Raw genomic sequence first — 15,163 nt, forward strand, 5'->3', positions numbered from 1 at the left:
AGTTTGTGTTCCCTAACAATTATTTTAAGGATTAAATTAAAGTTAATTATAAAAAATAAAAAAAATTGAAAAACAACCATTCGGCCTTTTACAATTACTACTGTTCAGTCTCTCATCCTCCACCGTTCGGCTTAACCTCTCGTCCTCACCACTCGGCATCTCTTCCAACCGTTCGGCCTCTCCTCCACCGTTCGGCCTAACCTCTCTTCATCACCGTTCGGCCTAACCTCTCTTCCCCCGTTCGACCTCTCTTCCTCCACCGTTCGGTCTAACCTCCCCCTTGTCTTCCTTCTCTCATAAGCATGTAGTATCCTACCATAACCCAACACACTGCTCCCTACTTTAGTCCTTCTAACTACACTAACATAAGTAGACTTAATAATTATTCCAACACAACTTATCAAAGAAAAATGACTCTCTCCGACCTACACATCAAAGCATAGGATTGTATTTGGAATTAGGACAGGAAGGAAAGTAGAATTAGTTAGGAATTAGGACAGGAAGGAAAGTAAAATTAGTTAGGAATGGCTATAGTAGTTAGCCAATTAGCTAGTAATAGAGGGTTATTTAGATAGATAAATAGGAGGATGTAAGGGGACACACACATTATGAATTGTTAGCATTTGGGAATTGAACAAGTACTTAGTTTTTAAAAGGGAAACATCATTCCAAGATAATTTTTTCCTGGTTATCACAGTGTTCGATCCGAGAGTGTTCAGCCTATAAGCGTTCGTCCAAACAGTATTTGACTTAATAGTATTAGACGTGATAGTGTTCGGTTTATAAGTGCTCGTCCAAACAGTGTTCGACCTCACAGTGTTCGGTTTGATAACGTTCGGTCTCTTAGAGTTCGTTTCAAAACAGTGTTCGACCTAATAGTGCAGTAAATAGTGTTCGGTCAAATAGTGTTATTCGGTCAAATAGTGTTAGTGTGCAAAATGTTTGGAATGTATACTGTGATGTGATTTATGTGAAAGTATGTGAATGCATGTGATATGTTAAATTACTGTGATAATATGACTGCAAATTTAAATGATGAATTGGACATCTCAGGGTGAGATGGATGAAAGTGATATGTGAGGTGTTGTGGTTGTCCTGTATATAGAATCATCATTGTATCCTGATATCATGTATGTACATTAAGGTCCCTGAATCATCATGTATGTACAAAAAAAGATGTTCGTACAAAACTTGCAGCAACAAAAAAATCTGCTCTAGATGGTTGTCTTGGACAAAATGTTAACTGACAATTACGATAAATTTATCTGAAATTTCTCACAGGATGCCTCTATATCTGAACCGCTTATACAATGCCAGAGTTGAACACATGTAGATCCAGTAAGGTATTGTAATGCCCCTTCTCAATTTCTTCATCTTTTACTTGATGAAGAACAAGGGTCTCAATAATGAGGTCTTCCCAATCAAGATCGTCCACTACCATTCCTTTTCTCTTCCTCCTTCTTTCAGGACAAGAGCTATCTAAAGGGACAGAAACATCACCTAGATTAGCATCTACTGGATGCATAATTCGTTTTATCCGCAACTTAGCAGCATTGATTTTCTCCTTCCTCATTTTACATTTCAATTGCCCATTGACAAACGATGGCGGCATTGTATCCACACCAACATCCTTCTCCATTAGTTCTTTAAGCATAAGCTTCTTGCTCAATTCAGATTTTCCATCCCACCACTCCCTACACTCCAGAATATCAAATTGAAAAATAATCCTTTTCCGAGCATTCCCGCTCCCTCGCAATGGCTCAGCACAACGATTTTGATCTAAAAACTTCTTATACATCACAGACAAGCATTCAGTGGAAATCTGCATTCTGTCAGCATCCCTTTTACTCTCCAACGAAAAATACTGTAAATCCTTACGCGAAGTCACGCCATCAACGCCGTATTCAAATTCATTGTCATGTCTCAAGCATTCAGCAACCACATCCTCCAAGTCTACCGCAGCTCGATCAAGACCCTTCCTCTTCTCCTGAGTCTCCCCAGGATTCAACATAACCTTCCTCTCCATATACCGAATCACCAAAGGCGCATTCTTAACAATGTTTTTAACAGTAACATCCTTACCCCAAGGCAACACCTGCGCAGCCTTCACAAGCGTCTCAAGCAACTCCTTATATCTTAGCCTACAAGTTGAAACCGTAGCATGAACTTCCTTAGCCAATTCCTCCATCACCACCACGACCCCATTCAACTCCGCCACAAACACCAAGACCGCCACCACCAGCGGAAGGGGCCGGCGGCCGGTGCTCAAAAACCACTTCACCGCACATTGAATCAAAAACACCCCCTGTTTCCGCATCTTCTCAATCACACCGCTCTCAACAGAGGAAAAAACACTCGAATTTTTAATTGTTCTTTCCAACGAATGCACAATGTCAAACTCCGGAAAATCAGGTCTCAGATCCAAAAAATCAACAACACGCTGAATCATCTTACCGATTTCATAGATGTCGCACCCCACCGTGGAGGCAATCTCCGCCATGGGCAAGGGTCGGTCCTCCCTCCGCATGACAACATACGCGCAAGCGCCGATGAGCACGCGGAACCACTCACCCTGGCCAAACTCACCATCGGTTATGGTGTACACCATGCTCCTAACGTCGCTGTTCTTGGAAGATAACCCTAGACTGTAGGTTACTTCCTCGATGATGCTTTTTGCGGTAAAGTGTTTCCTCTCTCTATAAGAGTATACGCTGCCGGAACCGGCGGTGCCCACATGGATGAAAGTACCCTGGGGACCATCGATGCCGCCGATTTGGGCTTCAAATTGGTCGAATTGCTGAATGCAACCGCAAGAAGAACATATCAACGCACCAGACTCATCGTCGCGGAGGAATGAGGTTTTGTCACAGTAGCTGCAAGAAGAAGGAGACATGAAACCCCTCGTTCCAAAGAGTTTTACAAATTTAATTAGATTGAGTATATATAAGCCCTTTTCAATCTAGCAAAGTTATTTATAAACAACATATTGTCTTTAAAACTTAATTATATTTTATTTAATTAATGTAAAAAATAACATTATTCAAGCTATTAAAAATATATTTTATAAATATAATTCTATTCAAGATGATTATTATATATAATTTATCAATAAATTAATATTTTATACACAAATATTATATTATTATATGATAAATAATATTATAATAGTATAGTATTTATATAATTATTCTAATTTATAAAATTAAAATTTTATATAATTATATGATATTTATAATTACTATAATTATACATATTTATATAAAATAAAATATAATATAATATAAATATGTGGGTTTAATTTAAATATATATATGTGTGTTTCAGCTAAGAAGACTCTAGGAAGTAGATAAGAAGACTAGGAAGTAGATTAACGAGACGAAGATGTTCCACATTGTTCACTCCCTCCCCTTAAAGCACCTCTCACTACCCTTCCTCTCTTTTGTTCCTCGCATATTCATTGTTCCTTTGAACAAGAACTTTTCTTTCATTTTTCCAACTTCACTCTCTGTCAGATGCAACCACTCCAATATCGTGGAACCCTTCCCACCACTGCCTCAATATCCTTCGGGTTTACTCTTCAACTTAACTCCAAAATTTATCATTTTTCTTTGAAAACTCGGAGTGGAATAATGGGTGTTTGTGTTTTCAGTTGCAGAATTGCCGCAAAGGGTGTATGCAGATTACTCTGTTTATACAGGAGGGTGTGCTCACCTTGACTCCTAAACCTCCGGAATTTGAATCAAAAGCTGTATGCTCTGATATCTGAGTTTCTGGTGTTTTGTGTCTTTTAACGGGTTTTTGCACCAAACTAGGCATATTTGCCTATAATATTACCAAAATGGGCAAATTCAACCAAATTTACGAAAATGGGGAAGTCGTGAGGGGCCCAAACGACTTCAAATGAAGAAGTCGTGCCCCTCCTGCACGACTTCACACTGTTCATAGCAACAGTGTTGAAGTCGTGCACCCCAAAAACGACTTCTGGGTCCTGTAATCGATTACCATTTTTTGGTAATCGATTACACAATGTTGAAATCCTGACCCCTGCAAGACTGAAAATGGACGAGCGTTCACTGAAAATGGACGAGCGTCCACTTCTCCTGCCGAGCGTCCACTTAGCTAGATGGACGAACGTCCTCTTAGCTTTCTGGACGAGCGTTCTCTCTGCCTGGACGAGCGTCGTCGAGATGCGCTCAGTGGACGCTCGGCAGGAGAAGTGGACGCTCGTCCATTTTCAGTGAACGCTCGTCCATTTTCAGTCTTGCAGGGGTCAGGATTTCAACATTGTGTAATCGATTACCAAAAAATGGTAATCGATTACAGGACCCAGAAGTCGTTTTTGGGGTGCACGACTTCAACACTGTTGCTATGAACAGTGTGAAGTCGTGCAGGGGGGTCACGACTTCTTCATTTGAAGTTGTTTGGACCCCCCACGACTTCACTTTTAGTCAATTTTTGCCTACTTTGGTAATAAATACCACATTTTTGCCTACTTTGGTAACAAAGCCGTTTTAACGTGAGTGAGTGAAATGCTTAGTTATGGCAGAAGGCTTTGGTGTTTGTTTTTGCAGTCTGGGGCGTTTGAGGTGTCTAGGGAAGGTTATATGTTGCTCCAGTTTGCTCCTTCCGTTGGTACTGAAGAATCCATATATGATTGGAACCAAAAGCAGGTAACTTAAGATTCTTCTATTGAGTCTAATAGTTAGGTAACTGGCATGGTTTTCGTGTCTTTGTAAAAACAATATTATAATTAAGTTACTGAAATTTTTGGTTAGTTCACTTTTTAGGTTCCTTAACTATGGTAAGATAAAGTTGAGATAAATAAAAGAGACTATATTTAAGATTGAACTGAGAGAGCTTGAAAACTCTCCTCGTATGATCTCATATTTATATTGATAGTATTATGATACAATGTGTATAGGGACGGTGAAAGATCAATCATACATACTTAGGTACGAAGATAGGTACGGTACTGGTATTTTCCCAATACAACTACTTTCTAATGCTTATTCCAACAGATAATATTATCTGATCTTTTTAGTGAGTAATTTAGAAGACACATGTATGTGGTGGAGATGTTATATCTTTCTATTATTATATTAGTCTATTACATTTTTGTTAACTTTCCTTATGAAGGTAGGTTTGGTGTCTTGGTAAAATAAGTGAGTGTCGTGGCTTGAACATTTCTGGCTACTTAATGTTTTGGTTTCTCTAAAATGTAAGGACTTGTTATGTATTCTTGTGAGTGTGCTACACCAACTCCACTAATGCATTGTCTGGTTAAATACAACCTTTTAGACTGAAAAATTAGTATATGGTCCTGGACCACCATGTGTGCATGATCCCCAAGAATATTCATGTGACATAAATTCAAGATTTTCAATTTACAGAAGAGTTTTAACAACACTCAATTACATGTGACCAGGGTGATCCTAGACAAGTAATAATTTTGCATTAGATCTTGTTTAAAATATAACTTAAATTTTAAATTAAGACAGTGGGGAGTATTCCTCTTAGGAACTTTGAATTTCTTGGAAAATATGATCTCATTTGTTATACTGTAGGGGTTTTGCCTAGGTGGTTCAAGATTCGTATGTTTTTGCTCTTCAAATGTATAAATGTGTTGTTGACATCAGTTTGAGTGGTTGCTTAGGGGCTACATTGGTATGCCATCTTTTTGTGTTTCACTTTGGGGAAACTTTAGTTTTGATTAGTTTAAAATTATGCTAAATAAATGGATAATGCTGACAATTAATTTGTTGTATGTAAGAAATTAGAAGTGGTGTTAAACAAAAAAATAATGTATTGGGAGAAAGGGGTGCAGTGGTTGGACTTAAGTCTGAAACTTGAAGTTGAAGAAGTTCAGGACAAGGCCATTATGTAAAACTGAAATGAAGGAAATTAAGGAAGTTTAAATTTTTGTTTTTTGAATGAGACTTGAATTAGACATTATCAAGTACATAATAAATTTTATTTATGGTCTCTTTTCTCTTGCCATCCTATCACTAACAAGTTGCTACTCATCATCATTCATTGCATTGATGCTTCTGTATATTTGCCATTGCCAGTTCAACCGATTTGATTTTTATCCCTTCTTTGAGAAAAAAATATAAAGATAATGATTTCATTGTTCCTATAAGACGGTTTAGTTGTTAACACTACCCATAATGCCATATGCAAGGAGTGTGCTCTGATTTAATGTCAAATGTTGCAATGCACTATACCTCCATTTTTCTCTGGCCTTCTCTAAATAAGATCACTTGTAGGCTCCCATGAGGCCAATGGGCCCTTGATGAGGCCTAAAGAATGAGTGGGCTCCATGAACCACTAGGCCATGAAGGTAGTAAGACAAGACGAGGAAAAGTGTATGTGAGAAAGAAGAATCGAATGGTTGAGGTGGCATGACTTAGGGGCAGAGCAGTTAGATGAGAGAGAAGGATATTTGGGTGAATGGAAATCCTATTTGTATTCGGTTTTGCTGTTAGTTAAGGGAGAGAGGGATTTTGGTAAAAATGGGAGGAACCGCTTGTGTTGCTCTAGAGGAGCATAGCTCTGGCCCAGTGAGATTTGTTATCCTTCTATATTATGCTTTCATTAACAAAATAATACAAAGATTTGTGTTTGCTTCATTTCTTTCTTTTTTTTCTTGCTTTTGATGTGTGGAGTTTGTAATATTTGGTCCGACCTACCAAATATCTCTTTCTCGGTGAATGTCACCAAAGAAGAAAGGAAGTAAGGTGAAATAAGGGGAACCAGAAAATACAATAGTCATGGAGGCTCGGGTTGAGATTGTTGAGGGAGAACTGGAATGAATGAGAGTTGTCATGGAGGAGATACGATTCCAAGCAATTGAAAATCAGTGAATGATAGAGATGATGAGTAAGGAGGCTACAATAAACCAATCGAAGTCAGTGAAATTGATGACTCATAGCTGGGAGAAAATCCCTCACATGGAGGGAGAGAGCTCTATCGGGCCTAAAAAGACAAAAGATACGAAGTAGAAGAAGGAGACCACTAGTATTAGATTGGCTTGAGTCCTTAGAAGGAGAGGAGCTTGATGAATTTAGACAAACAGTGAAAAAGATTGAACTACCTATATTCACAGTTTGCATAAAGAAATTACAGCCCGAATTGCATGTTGTAAGTCAACTTAGGAGAGCAAGAATGATGAATGTAGCAAGAGCCATTGACATGGACTTTGTGAATAAGAACAGAGGATGGCATGGGAAAGAAGAAACACGTATGGGAAGCTATTCGAGTTACAAGACTAGTTCAAATATCTCAGGTCGCATTGCTCCTAGAAACCATGGGACTAGTGAAGGGGTTAATGGGGTTGGTCCAAACACAATAGGAGAATCAGGTGAAAATAATAGAAGTGGGCCTATAGATAGGGGAAAAAGGCATTTAGCCTATCAGGACTTGTTGGATAGGCGAAAGAGAGGGTTGTGTTTAAATGTGGTGGACTTTACAACTTTATGCACCAATGCCCCGTGAAACAGCTCAGGGTCATATTGGTGGGTGATGAAATTCCAGATGGAATGTGATGACAAGAAATGCATATGAGAGAGAAGAGGGAGACACAGATGGTGAGCGTAGTGCCTTGAGTTTGCTCAATCTTGGAGCTAAAGAAATAGAGTTGCCTCGAACTCTTAAATTTAAAGGAAAGGTACGTAAGTTGCATCTGTTTATTTTGATCAATAGTGAAGCATCACATAACTTTATTTCTAAAAGATTGGTTGAAGCAATGGGTTGGCCATGGGAGACCATCCTTGATGGGAGATGGTCTGTTAGGACTTAGAGAGTATAGGAAAGGAGAAAAGGAAAATAGAACACTTAACTGTTAATCAGTTAAGTGAGGGGGCGGGAAAAGGCCTATATTATAGGACCCTTTATTGTTTCAGTTAGCCAGTTGTGTAGTTTGTATGTGTTGACCGGTCTTAGCACCAGGTGGAGGAGGTTAAGCTGTTGTTTTGTTTGAGATAGAGAGAGAGCTTGTTAGGAATTCCTTCCCGAATCCCTAACAAAGTGGTCCGACCTGCCGGATCGGAGTGGGGGTGAAGGATCAAGAAGTAATCGAGAAACTGCCGGATTCCCATTTGGAGAGGGGTGTCGGATTCTTGGGGAAAGGAGCGTGATGGAAGGAAGAGACAATTCTTGGGAAAGGAGGATCAGCGAACAGAAAAGGGAGCTAGCAGAATGAAAAAAAAAATGCAAGAAATGCGGCAGGAAACTAGAGAACTCTTGCGAGTTCTTGGAGGAAGGGTGTGGACCCAGGAAAAGGGATTAGAAGGCAGTCCAGGGTCTGTAGATGAAGATCAACATTCTGTTAACGAGAATCAGAGGAGAAGGGAATGCTCAGAGGAGGAACTGGATGAAGACCGAAGAGACGTCCAACCTAACGGGGGAAAAAGGGTAGAACTACCCACTTTCGAAGGGTTTGATCCGTTGGGGTGGGTCTCTAAGGCAGAGACGTTCTTCGAGTTGCAAGGGGTGGCAGAGGAGGAAAAGGTGCGCCTAGCTGACATCAGTATGGAGGGGAGCGCTGGCTACTGGTTCAGAGCCTGGAAGGAGAAAGCCAAGAATCGTTCTTGGGAAGGTCTGAAGGGGGCAGTGGTGGTGCAATTTGGAGAACGGAACGGGGGTACCATCTTTGACAGGGTGGCGGCGAGTAAGCTCAATAGATAACATAATTTCTTGTCAAAATCAATTAAAACAGTAACCTCAATAGATGTAATAAATTCATTAGAATTTAGCTAGTCACATGCAATCCTTCAGATTCATTGAACATACTTAAGTCGTGTGCAATAGAAGTGCTAAAGCTATAATTTCACAACACACATAATATCTTCTCCTACAATGTGATTTATGGATAAAGTGTTGTGAATGTGACTCATTTACATGCTCAACAAACAGCAACCAAATAGTATAGTTTATGCTATTTCTATGAGGAATAACATATTGTACAAGTATTTAGTTAGTTAATTGAAGTCACGGGTAGTCGAAGGTAGAATATATTGCACAAACCCCAAAAGCAAATGCCCCTAACACTAAGCTTTATTTCACATGCATTCCCAAACCCTTTGATAAGTTGTCGTTGAAGCTATCAAATTAATACTACTTTTCAAGGCAACTTCAGTATTGTCAAGTAGTATTCAATAAAGTAGATAGGGTTAAAGTAACCCTGAGTCGTCTCCCAACGAACACGGAATTGCTTTTGAATATCTGACTCTTATGCTATGCAATGCTTATGAATAAAAATGATGTTTGGAGAATGTTTAAAGAACAAATAATAAACTTAAGAACAATTATGATTAAATAGGCTAATTCCACTGCTTTTCCAAGATAGATTCGTCATCGGTTATTCACGGATAATTGTTTTGATTATTGTTTAAGTTTCAAATTAATTAAAGTACATTCTCAATTAATTTGAGGACGATCATGCATTTAACCAAAGTAAATTCTCAATCAAATGCAAAACCTTTCTAGATTATTCACAATAAATTCAATCAAAGTACATTCTCAATCAAATTCTATTGTGTTTAATCATGTCTATTCTTAAATCTCCTAACCAAGTTAAAAGTTAATCAATCAAAGTAAATTCTCAATTGATTATAGTTGAAATTATTACTACCAACCAAAGTACATTCTCAATTGATAGTAAAAACCATTTAATCATATGAAAGTTCCTAAATTAAATCAAAGTAGATTCTCAATTTAAACCTAGATTCAAGCATATTATAATGTAATTTGAAGTTATTTAGTTATTAATTAAACATTGTTTTCCTAACTTTAAATTTTAAAGTTTTTAAAAAATACATTTTTGCATTATAAAAAGTTTTAAAATATATGGTTTTTTCCAATAATCCGTGACAGTGTGAATTTGGGAATTTCTGCCAGTATACTACTCCGGAGATCCAAAAATCCACTTCTCTGTTTGCCGCTGCCAAAGCCGCTTTCTCAAACCAATTCATCTGTGCAGAAATCACTTAGCTGCGTGTTATTCACCCTTTTATTCCTTAACTGGAATGGTTATTCTGTGTATACCCTTGGTGATTTTTGTGTTGCTCTGTTCTTTATTTTTGCTATGTGTGTGGGGCTTTTGGAAGTGAAAAACTGACATGTATTAATGTTTTGGTTAAATGTACTGGTGAATCCAGGTATATCTAGCTTTTAAGTAACGCAAAGAGCTTCAGCTTGTTCCGAAATAAAATTGACCCAACAACAGTTAGAGAATGCAAACTATGCGGCTGATGCTTTCCAATTCCGACAACAGATCTCTTATCAGGCTCTCTTCATATTTGTATTCTTATTTTCGGACACCATTGAATTTTTTCTCACTATCAGCACCGTCTCGTGCTTCCTCCACCGCAACCAACTTGTTCACATCTCCGTGGTCTTCCTCTCAACGTCGGGGAATCAAAGTATCTGGCTCTGATGTATGCATCTTTTAAATTTGACTATTTTATTGGGCTTTTGGTCAAATTTTATAGGTGCTTCTTCACTGTCTTTTGCGGTGCAGATTAGAGTTGGAAATATCATTGGAAAACAAGGTTCCTTTGCTCTTCGGTTATTGAATTTTACTATGGTTTCAATTCGACATGTATGCTTTCTAACAGATTCATTTTGCATTCTTATTGTGTTGGTCGTGCTTGCTTCCAGGGCGCATTTACGAGGTACTTAATACTACTACTCAATCAATTTATTCCATTGAATCTTGTTATCCCACACTTTCTTTTGTAATGCAAACCTCTTCAGGTTCTTAAAGTAGATCACTCTCATGAAGGAAGAGGAAAAGCCACAATCAAGGTTTGTCCTAAGTTTTCCTCTTTTTTTGTCATACTGACCCTCCCTAAATGCATACTTGTTCCATAATTTTATTAATGAGCATGCTTATCTTTATTTACTTTTGGACGAACTTTTACATAAGCTAAAATGCATTGTATAAGCACTTTCTAGCTTCTTTTAATTATTATTTTTAACTTGTACATGAGCTAATTTTAGCTTATGGAGAACATAATTTCATTTTTTTTCTTTTTGTTTTTCTCTCCAGGAAGGACATACGGTGAAACTTGTTCAAATATGTCCTTGGGAATGGAATAGTGTACTATGTTGAATATGCCTTAAATTAGGAAAATAGTATTGGTGTAGTGAATGCTATCATGTTATTTGTCTTTTGAAGGAATTACTATCGTATATATTTCTAAAGGTAACTAATGGGAAGTTTTTTGGCCATTGTGTCCAGGAAACCTGCTTTCCTCATTTTTCTGCACTCTCTTTAAGATTTTTCTTGACACACAAAATCAACTCCTTGGTGCAAAATATAGTATGCCTTAATTTTATACTGCATATCCTATTTGGTAGAGGAAAATTTTCATCAGTAATTTGACAATTTTCTTATTTATCTTCACATATTAGAAAAGTGGTGAACAAAGTGAATAGAAAACTAGTTGTGTAGATGGTAACAATTTACTTATTTAATCATAGTTAAATAACTTGTTTTATGAGTTAAGATTTCTGGACCCTAACAAGTTATTATTATCCATAATAAAAGCATATATGTTTGATATGTAAATGCAAATAAGACAATATTTTAGTTTGGCAGCTACTTTCTTTCATAGCTATTTGGTAGCTGTCAGTAAATAAGTTAGACTGTTGTATTCTAGACAACTGAATCTAGACTGAATGTAGATAGATTGAAATGATAGTCAAGTGCAGAGCAAAGTTTCCTTTACCTCTGTTTCTCTCCTCTTCTCTCTATCCTCTATATTGTGTTCTTCCCTTTTCCCCTCTTCTTGTCTTCCTGTTTCTTTCATCTTTCGTACCAAAATTCTATATTATGACTCATCTTGATTTATTTATCTGTAAATTTACTGGCTTGAATCCACATGTTAAAATGCATGTGTATATACGCTGTTTGCTATTTACAAACTCACTTGGACTGTATCGAAAAACCAACAAAGTGGTAATGGACAAACTTACTTCGATACACTGTTAAATGATAAACTAATATTTTTTTCATGACCTTACTATAGATGTTATACAAAATCCCAAATATTCTTATGATTTGATTTGGTTGCAAGGTGAGAAAGTGAAAGAGAGTGATCAAGGAGTAACAACAAAGTTTGATTTGAGAATCTAAGTATTCTGCTATTTTCTCTATAATTGAGCTATACAATTTGTAGAAACTGATGAGACATTGGCTGGTAGTTGTTTCGAATGATAATGCAACCATTTCTCCACTAATTTGCTACAAACAAGTTTACTGAACTTCCTACAACAACTAACAGTGTGCAAAAGCACGAATGAGATCTACCTAGTAATAGATGTTATCAAGTAATGTTTTCTTTAGAGGGTGTACATTTAGGGTTTGAATTTTTTGTCCTAACTATTTCTTATTTGGTGTTTTTAGAAACTTATTACATGGTTCCGTAAAAACTGAAAACGGAGAAGCCCTTGTCTTGTATTTAGATGATACCACCTGTCTGTCAATCTTTATTAAGGAAATACAACAATTAAAGGAGATCTTACTAATGCTCTTGTTATCAGTTAAAGTTGTATGTTGTTACTCGGGACTCTCTCAATCAACTACATTTGTAACAAATACTAGTTTGTTGATAATAGGTGGAGCTTCGTGACATTGGTCAGGGAAACAAGATAACACAAAGAATGGGTACTGATGACAATATTGAAAGTATGTACTTGTATATGTAACATGTCAAATGCAAATCTCTGAGTAATATAATCATTGTGCAAAGTTTGTTGATTTAGTTGTTTTGTTAATATTGATACCATTGTTAGTAACTTCTTGCTGTCTGGTACCATTGTTCATAACCTTTTGTTACGTCCAAGATTGCCTAATATTTATGTTGCAAAGCAATTTAATGAAAAACATTCATGGATGCATTTGGTAGGGGAATCTCCAATCCTTTCCTTGAGGACAATGTTGAACATTTAGGAGATGACATTGATACGTTTCTGGAGAGTACTTAGAATATTCACGTCTAAGGGGTTGTTGGGCACTTTAAATTGTTAGAAGTAGGTAATTATCTTTCATAGTTGGAGAGGTAGAAGAGAAGAAGGTAATTGGTTAGTTTGTAATTGGAGGAGTAAGTTGGTTGCAAGAGGGGAAAATTTTTGTTGGAGGGAAGTCCTTAGGAGGATGGTACTATCTTTTATTCTGTGTGAGATTTGGTAAATCAATATAACGAAAGTGTTCTTTCTTTATTTTTCCCCTTCTCTCTTCTCTACAACTCTTTCTCTCCCTCGGGAAAATGCTTTGTATATTTTACTTTCCATAAACTAGATAGAGCACTAGAATTACATAGACGGAAATCATTCCAATCCGGGTAACTACAGTTCTTGTAAAGTGAATTTAGGCCTAATTCAGCCCTTCCAAACCCACTTGTAAGGTTTATATATTATAATTTGATCATATCTCTAATCCATTTAGGATCTCTAACACACACACCCATGTTGAGGACTTGGCATTTCAAGTGTGCTAATAGATATTTATGGGTGGTTCGATAATAGTTTAATAGGCCCAACAACTTCCATTAGGATTGGCTTCGATATCATTTTCTAATTCAAAACAAATTTTAATGCAACCTAAGTCTAACAATACATAGAATCAAAGATAAACCACATCCTATACATGAATCTACTAAATTACAAAAGCTTTAACACAAAACAAGTCTTCATGAAGATCTTCTTGCAACAAGAGCACTTAAGACTTGACTTTGAGACATCATCAAAACTTCTTCTTTTTAGCTTTATGCTATCAGAGAGTGTTGTAATTAGAGGAAAATCTTCCTAATTAGAGAAAATATCTTTAGAATCTTCTAGTTTATTTTCAGTATATTGTTTCCTTATTTTCCTTTTTTGGAAGATTAGATTGCTACAAATAGGTGTAAGGTATGTAATAGACATAAATGATTGTTAAATTTGGGAGAGAAAATGTAGAGATGAAAATATTACTCCATTGTGTCAAGTTTCTATTACACCAAATGTCCTATATAAGGAGCAAACAGACCAGCACATAAAAGCCCAAAAACTAAAAGTACAATTATACAATACAATATATATCAACAATGATAATAATTAAATTCATTCTCTTTTCAAGTGTAACCAAATCAGAGATAAAGCTCTACATATTCAGAATAAATCTAGATTTTGATGAGGACCAGCAGTGTGTCTTTGTTCTTAGATCCAATAACCTATATGAAGCCTGTGTACATTTTCCATTCTTTTAATTTAAATGGAAAGATGTTGAGCAATATCTGCCTTTTCCAATCAGTGTCCGGTAGGGTACATCAAGCCTTGAGATAATGGGCTTGTAATCCTTTCCTGCACTTACAAATCGCTAATTGTTTCAGGGGTCTACGTTCAGGAGAAGACTTTCATGTTTATGTGCATGGATCATGAAGGAACTGTAGTTTTGATGGAGTGAGTTTTTACAGTGTTCGTTCTAATTGGGGGTTATAAATTCTTAGTAAGCTTAATTATTAATTTGTTTCTCTTTGTATTTGTGATCAGCCCTGACTCACTGGATCAAATGGAAGTTTCAAAGGACTTGTTCAGCAAGGACTGTTTGTATCTACGAGGTGGATAAAAGCTAACACTCCTCAACCCTTGATATCTGCTCTTTTTCGATCAATTAATGTTGAACATTTTTAACTTGTCAATTGCGCTTAGTGCTCATATCATGCTGGAAAGGATGCTATGATAACATGTTTTTTTCAATAACCTACAAATGTGTCAATTGTTTTTTTAATTTATCATTTTTATGGATTATTGGCAATTACATTTCTTTTGTTTTGTTTTTCTAATCAAATTCATTGTTCAATTGCTTTGTAATGAATTTGAGTGATGATTGTCTTTCAAGTGTTTCCCCGGCTACCAATTGTCAACTTCCTCATTAACTTAGAGTCTTAGATAATCAGTTGTTGATGTTATTGTTCAGTGTGCGCATTCTATAGCTTTGTAACAACTATGTATATCTGCTAGGGTGTTTGAAATCTGAATGCCGCCATGATGCATGGCATTTAAAATTTGTTCCATTACTTCAATCACATGCTATATCACTATCATTAGTTTTATTCTTGTTTCACCCCTTGTTCACTGCTGTATTTATATGAAAAATGTATAGATAATCACCTACATGCAG

At 36.7% G+C, this 15,163-nt stretch overlaps 2 protein-coding genes across 7 annotated transcripts; one reads left to right on the forward strand and one right to left on the reverse strand.

Annotated features, from left to right (window-relative positions):
- Window positions 1-1,135: 1,135 nt before the first annotated feature.
- On the reverse strand, window positions 1,136-2,922 carry LOC148201367 (plant-specific TFIIB-related protein PTF2-like). Its single transcript, XM_088108781.1, has one exon. The coding sequence runs from the start codon at window positions 2,891-2,893 to the stop codon at window positions 1,304-1,306; it is 1,590 nt and encodes a 529-aa protein (XP_087964907.1). The 5' UTR covers window positions 2,894-2,922; the 3' UTR covers window positions 1,136-1,303.
- Window positions 2,923-3,348: 426 nt separating this feature from the next.
- Window positions 3,349-14,885, forward strand: LOC148201368 (uncharacterized). 6 transcript variants are annotated; one of them, XM_088109298.1, is made up of 11 exons: window positions 3,349-3,568; window positions 3,650-3,748; window positions 4,572-4,670; window positions 4,922-4,964; window positions 10,158-10,436; window positions 10,520-10,550; window positions 10,660-10,673; window positions 10,756-10,806; window positions 12,622-12,691; window positions 14,373-14,442; window positions 14,533-14,885. In XM_088109298.1, exons 5-11 carry the CDS (start codon window positions 10,233-10,235, stop codon window positions 14,606-14,608), a joined length of 516 nt encoding a protein of 171 aa, XP_087965424.1. In that variant the 5' UTR covers window positions 3,349-3,568; window positions 3,650-3,748; window positions 4,572-4,670; window positions 4,922-4,964; window positions 10,158-10,232; the 3' UTR covers window positions 14,609-14,885. The 6 variants fall into 6 exon arrangements, with proteins under 6 accessions (XP_087965424.1, XP_087965426.1, XP_087965422.1 ...); XM_088109300.1 differs by having other exon boundaries at window positions 4,922-4,952; XM_088109296.1 differs by lacking the exon at window positions 4,922-4,964 and adding an exon at window positions 9,898-10,049.
- Window positions 14,886-15,163: the final 278 nt, after the last annotated feature.

The sequence above is a fragment of the Vigna umbellata genome, chromosome 3 (genome assembly GCF_029865625.1).
Source record: "Vigna umbellata cultivar VRB3 chromosome 3, Vumbellata_1.0, whole genome shotgun sequence".
Taxonomy (NCBI): Eukaryota; Viridiplantae; Streptophyta; class Magnoliopsida; order Fabales; family Fabaceae; genus Vigna; species Vigna umbellata.

What these genes read in the sequence shown, in the direction of transcription:
- LOC148201367 (XM_088108781.1), bottom strand. Translation starts at nt 2,893, where the DNA reads ATGTCTCCTTCTTCTTGCAGCTACTGTGACAAAACCTCATTCCTCCGC.
- LOC148201368 (XM_088109298.1), top strand. Translation starts at nt 10,233, where the DNA reads ATGCAAACTATGCGGCTGATGCTTTCCAATTCCGACAACAGATCTCTT. An exon ending in TCAAAGTATCTGGCTCTGAT is followed by an intron (nt 10,437 to 10,519) that starts GTATGCATCTTT and finishes TTTGCGGTGCAG; the next exon opens with ATTAGAGTTGGAAATATCAT. An exon ending in GGAACTGTAGTTTTGATGGA is followed by an intron (nt 14,443 to 14,532) that starts GTGAGTTTTTAC and finishes ATTTGTGATCAG; the next exon opens with CCCTGACTCACTGGATCAAA.